The 5,652-nt window shown below is 55.7% G+C and overlaps 1 protein-coding gene across 1 annotated transcript; it reads right to left on the bottom strand.

The window, feature by feature from the left end:
* Positions 1 to 2,988: 2,988 nt before the first annotated feature.
* HCRT (hypocretin neuropeptide precursor) lies at positions 2,989 to 4,377 on the bottom strand. The gene is made up of 2 exons (XM_003279459.3): positions 4,270 to 4,377; positions 2,989 to 3,457 (listed from the first exon to the last, which is right to left on the bottom strand). The coding sequence occupies exons 1-2, from the start codon at positions 4,288 to 4,290 to the stop codon at positions 3,083 to 3,085; spliced, it is 396 nt and encodes a 131-aa protein (XP_003279507.1). The 5' UTR covers positions 4,291 to 4,377; the 3' UTR covers positions 2,989 to 3,082.
* Positions 4,378 to 5,652: the final 1,275 nt, after the last annotated feature.

Below are 5,652 nucleotides of genomic sequence, written 5' to 3'. Positions count from 1 at the left end.
TTTCAGCGCGGCGGGGCCGGAGGGGGCGCGCTGTCGGAGGGGCCGGGGCGCCCCATGCGCCCGCCTGCCTCCTCCCCTCCCTCTTACTGCCGCTGCCGCTGCCGCCGCCTCTGCTCCGAACCCCGTAGCTCTCGGCTCGGCTCAGCGCCGTTTCGGTCCCCCCCCACCTCCCCACGGGCCAGGTTCTTCCCCTCGGGCTCGGCCCGCACTCGCCACGTGGCCCCACACGGGGAGGGGCCGCTAGCGACACCCGCACCCCTCTGGGCAGCCCTCCTCCCAGAGGGGAGCGGCCCACGCGTGTCTCTCGGGGAGAGAATTCGGGGCACGCCCACCGGGAGGGGAGGCCTGAAATGATGGGCGGGGCTTGAATAACAGACCCGCCCTCTTCCAGGGTGGCCACGCCCCCACACGTGGTTCCCTGGCTGCTCCTTGTGGCTCCACCTCGCGGGTTTTCCCGCGCGCCGTCCACGCTGGGCTGGTGTCTGGTTCACAGTGCCGCCTGCTGGAGTTGAGATATTTCGCAGCACCCCCAGGCCAGTAGCTCCAGTGTGAGATAGCAAGAGTTAAGAGGCTAGTTTGCTGGTAGAGAATGGGCAATGAGAAGGCTTGAAACCCCAACTCTAGAAAGCACCACTCTTACCTCCTGTCTCAGTTTTCCCAAGACACCCTGGCGAACTCTGCCTACTGAGCACACAGCATGGTGGAATGAAAAGAGCTTTGGAGTCCACCAGGTAGAGTCCCAGCTCTAGACACGAATCGTGTGATAGCCTCTCCAAGCCCACTTTCCTCATCTGTAAAATGGAGCTGAAAATTCTTACCTGATGCAGTCACCGTGAGAATGTAATACCATAATGCATGTCTTTGGTACAAAATAAGTGTCTTGGAGGGCAGTTGCCTCCCTGTTTTCCCTCTTCCTACTGTCTTAATCCTCCTCTCTGCTGCCCTTCAAGTGGAAGGGAGGCTGGAGGCAAGTTTGGGAGAAACTACCTCTGAAAAAGATAGTTTGCAGGTGGGCAGAGTCATGGCTTGCAGATCTCCAAGGATGCACACGTGAACTTTGATCTCTAACTTCTCCAAGATGGAACCAGTACAGCAGCAAGAGGGACCAAAGTGAGACTAGATACAGGACTTTCTCACTACCTATGCAGAAAATTGAGGCAGCTGAGTTCTGTGGCTGAGGGTGGCTGCTTCCCACGACAAAACAGCTGAAGCCAGTGAAAGTGGGAACCCTAATGGGCAAGGAAGGCAGGCTAAATTCTCCCCACCCTCTGAGCTAGGTATTATCTGGGATGTTAGATTGCTAAGCAGTGCCGCATTTTTCTGTGTCTCCACTTTTGTTGTTGTTGTTGTTGTTATTGTTGTTGTTCTTGTTCTTGTTGTTTTTGTGATGGAGTCTTGCTCTGTTGCCCAGGCTGGAGTGCAGTGGCATGATCTCAGCTCACTGCAACCTCTACCTCCTGGGTTCAAGCAATTTTCCTGCCTCAGCCACCCTAGTAGCTGGGATCACAAGTGTGCATTACAATGTCTGGCTAATTTTTGTATTTTTAGTAGAGATGGGGTTTCGCCATGTTTGCCAGGCTGGTCTTGAACTCCTGACCTCAAGTGATCCCCCCGCCTCAGCCTCCCAAAGTGCTGGGATTACAGGCATGAGCCACGGAGCCCAGCCTGTGTCTCTACTTTTGGATGTTATATTAGTTTCCTAGGACTGCCATAAGAAAGTACCACAAAGTGGGTGGCTCAAACAACAGAAACCTATTGTCTCACAGTTCTGGATGCTAGAAGTCCAAGCAAGGTCAGGTGAAGGCAGCGTTGGTTGCTTCTGAAGGCTGTGAGGAAGAATCTGTTGCCTGCCTCTCCCCTATCTTCTGGGGGTGGGGGTGCTGGCAATCTTTGGTGTTCCTTGGCTTGTAGGAGCCAATCTCTACCTTCATGTTCACATGGGCAGGCCCACCCTGCTCTAGTATGACCTCATCTTAGCTAATTGCATCTGGAAGGACCTTATTTCCAAATACAGCCACATTCTGAAGTGCCACGGGTAAGGACTTCAACATATGGATTTTGGGAACACCAGTAACGGTGTCTTTGGCTGGAGTTGCAGTAAAATCTTGTCCTGCCCCTGCTTAAGAATGTCCCATGACTCTGTTACCTGCAAGATAAAGTGCAAAGCCTGATGATTTGTGAGAGCCTTTGCGAGCTGGGCTGCACTGACTGTAACCGTGTCCCTTCCTGAGCCTCTCCACTCCCCACACCCTATACCCCATGATGCAGCCATTCTGGATGATTCATTGTTGAAGTTCATATCCCCTGCCTTTTCAGCAGGATTGACTCCCACCCCTTCCTAGCTGGATTCTGCTCCTCTGTGCAGCTTGCCTGCCTTCCATCCATCGTTCCTTCCTTCCTTCCTTTCCTTTCTTTTCTTTTCTTTTCTTTTTTTTTTTTTTTTTGACAGTGCCTCCTTCTGTTGCCCAGGCTGGAGTTCAGTGGCCCAATTATGGCTCAAACTCAAACTCCTGGGCTCAAGCGATCCTCTCGCCCACCATACCCCGCTAATTAAAAAAAACTTTTTGGAGAAATGTCTCACTCACTATGTTGCCTAGGCTCGTCTCGAACTCCTTGCTTCAAGGGATCCTCCTGCTTTGGCCTCCCAAAATGCTGGAATTACAGGCGTGAGCACCAGGCCCGACCGGTGCAACCTTTCTTGCTTTCCTTCCCCTTCCGCGTCTCTGGGTAAAGTCCCCGCTACAGAATGCCTAGCAGAGCATCGCAGGAGTCCCGCATGCCCCGATCCAAGCATGCACCTGTGCAGTTCTCTCTGTGCCCCAGGGCCTTGCACTGGGAACTCCCCAACCAAGAGTGTTTCCGATTCAACCACGCAAAAGCTAAGGCTGGTGCCCCACAGCCGAGCTTCCAGGCCCAGCCGTCCTCAAGACGCTCTGCCACCCCGGAAGGGCAGGACGCGACCGCACAGGAACAGAGACCAGTCACACGAACGGAGACTCGTCTTTATTGCCTTTGTTCTGGGGGCTGACGCTGGGTGGGCAGAGGGCAGAGGCCTGGGCCAGGACAGGGCCCGAAGAACGACTCAAATCCCGGACCGTCCCCCAGGCGCGACGGAGGCGGCGGCCGGGGCGGGACAGCGGCGTCCGAGGCAGGGGCGCGGCGCTGGCTCTGCGCCTGCGCGGCGGCCCATGGTCAGGATGCCCGCGGCGTGGTTGCCGCTGGCCTGCAGGAGGCGCTGCAGCCGACCCTGGAGGCCCGGGGGCCCGGACCGCCGCTTGCCCAGCGTGAGGATGCCGGCCGCGTGATTGCCCGCGCCGTGCAGCAGCTCGTAGAGGCGGCAAGAGCAAGTCTTTTGACGACAGCAGTCGGGCAGGGGCTGTGCAGCCGCCCCGGGCGACAACAGCGCGGGCGGCAGCAGCAGCAGCAGCAGCAGTAGCGTCACGGCGGCCCAGGAGACCTAGGGAGACGGAGACAGGGCGCTGGGGGGTCTTCCCACGGCGCCCGCCACCAGCTCCCACGCCTAGGACATGCCCCTCTGGCTCCGCGCCCCCTCCAGGCCTGCACTCCTTTCTGGCTGTCACTTAGTTCTTGCTTTGCGCCCTTGCTGATATCGGGCTACTTTCCCTGCTCCTCCTTCAAGACCCAGCAGAGCATCTCCTCCAGGAAGCCTTTTGAGACCCCCTGGGCAAAGTGAATCCCCCTCTCCTCTGAAGATTTAGGCCACTGTGCCACCACTAGGGCACTTACCACTCCACCTGAAAACAGGAGTGTCTGTCTGCAGCAGAAGTTGTAAACTTGGGAAAAACCCGGGCCCTACTGAGTCCCCCCAACCTCTTCTCCACAGCAGGGAAACACGTGGAAATCAGGAACTAGCAAGACTCCAGAATGCTCTCTCATCTGCCTGCCCCCTTGCAGGAGGGACTGAACTCCGTGGCTTTGAACCAGTTTCCTGCCCTTTCAGAGGGCACAGCTCCCTTACCTGTAAACTGGGTATACTAGAAATAATTTCTACTTTGCAAGGCTGTTGGGAGGATGAAAAGAGATGACAGGTGCAAACAGAGCACCTGACACATAGAGCTCAGCAAACACAGGCTCTTAGCAAAACAGCACCCAACCCAATGTGAGCCAAGGCAGGTGCTCCTGCCTCAGAGCACACCCAGGAAAAGACCAAGAGTGGAGACACCTTCGGCCTTTCTTCCAGCCCTCTGAGCAAGCGCTCTTTTTGCTTCTCTGGGATGGTGAGTCACCCTTCCGTCCCTGGATCTTTACCTTTGTGGAAGGAAGGTTCATGGTGCCTGGCGCTCAGGGTGGGGTAGCCGGGAAAGGAGATGTCTGTGGTGGTTCAAAAAGCCAGGAACCTTGAGGCTGTCAATTGTGACCCACTCCCAGGGGTCTGGGGTTTATAGTGCTCTGAGGTGGCGGGGAATTGACAGGCACTTGCGTCCACACCCGGGCCAGACAAAGGCAAGTCTAAGATTAGCCTGCTGCAGGGGGGCCGTCTCCAGGCTGGGCCCAAGGAATGGCCGCTGCAGCGTTCAGAGGCCAGGGTTGGATCACTGTGCCCCTGATCACCCCCTTGTCTGTCTGTCTGCTCCCTGGAGATGGGGCGGTCTCCGGGCACTAATGAGGCCACCTTGCACCCAGGAATCTAGGAGCACAAAAGAGGCGCTGGCCTGGGACAATATGGAGGGAGGCAGCTGCTAATTAGGGGCGGGAGAGAGGCAGATGCGAGACCCCACATTGTGTGTGTGGGGGGTGGAGCAGCCAGCAGCAGTCGTCTCCCTCCCCTGCTTCTTGTCGCTGCCCCTGGGGACTCTCAGGCTCCAGGACCTTCTTCCTTCATGGAAAGGTTCCTTAGCTGCCCCCCTCCCCCTAGCTTTTTTTCTCCCTTCTGCCCTTTCCACTAGCCTCTGAGATGGAAAACCTTGAAAACTCAGCCTAGGCAGTGGGAGGTAAGAAGCCAAAACCAAGCCCAATTTCTCTTTCTTTCCTCTGTGTGTGTGTGTGTGTGTGTGTGTGTGTGTGTGTGTGTCTAAATTTTGGTCTTGTTGCTCAGGCTGGAGTACAGTGGTATGATCATCTTGGCTCACTGCAACCTCCGCCTTGGGTTCAAGCCATTCTCCTGCCTCAGCCTCCTGAATAGCTAGAATTATAGGCGCACGCCATCAAAACCAGCTAATTTTTGTATTTTTAATAGAGACGGGGGTTTCACCATGTTAGCCAGGGTGGTCTCAAACTCCTGACCTGAAGTGATCCACCCACCTCAGTCTCCCAAAGTGTTGGGATTACAGGTGTGAGCCACCGCACCAGGCTCCCCCCTTTTTTTCCTTCCTTCCTTCCTTCCTGCCTTCCTTCCTTCTTCCTTCCTTCCTACATTTCTTTCTTTCTCTCTCTCACTCTCTCCCTCTTTCTTTCTTTTCTTCGTCTTCTTTTTTTTTTTGAGATGGAGTTTCGCTCTTGTTGCCCAGGCTGGAGTGCAATGACGCAATCTTGGCTCACTGCAACCTCCACCTCCAGGGTTCAAGCAATTCTCCTGCCTCTGCCTCCTGAGTAGCTGGGATTACAGGCATGCGCCACCATGCCTGACTAATTTTGTATTTTTAGTAGAGACAGGGTTTCTCCATGTTGGTCAGGCTGGTCTTGAACTCCTGA

This window comes from Nomascus leucogenys, unplaced genomic scaffold (assembly GCF_006542625.1).
Source record: "Nomascus leucogenys isolate Asia unplaced genomic scaffold, Asia_NLE_v1 Super-Scaffold_285, whole genome shotgun sequence".
NCBI classification, from domain to species: Eukaryota; Metazoa; Chordata; class Mammalia; order Primates; family Hylobatidae; genus Nomascus; species Nomascus leucogenys.
This window is presented reverse-complemented; position numbering and strand designations above follow the sequence as displayed.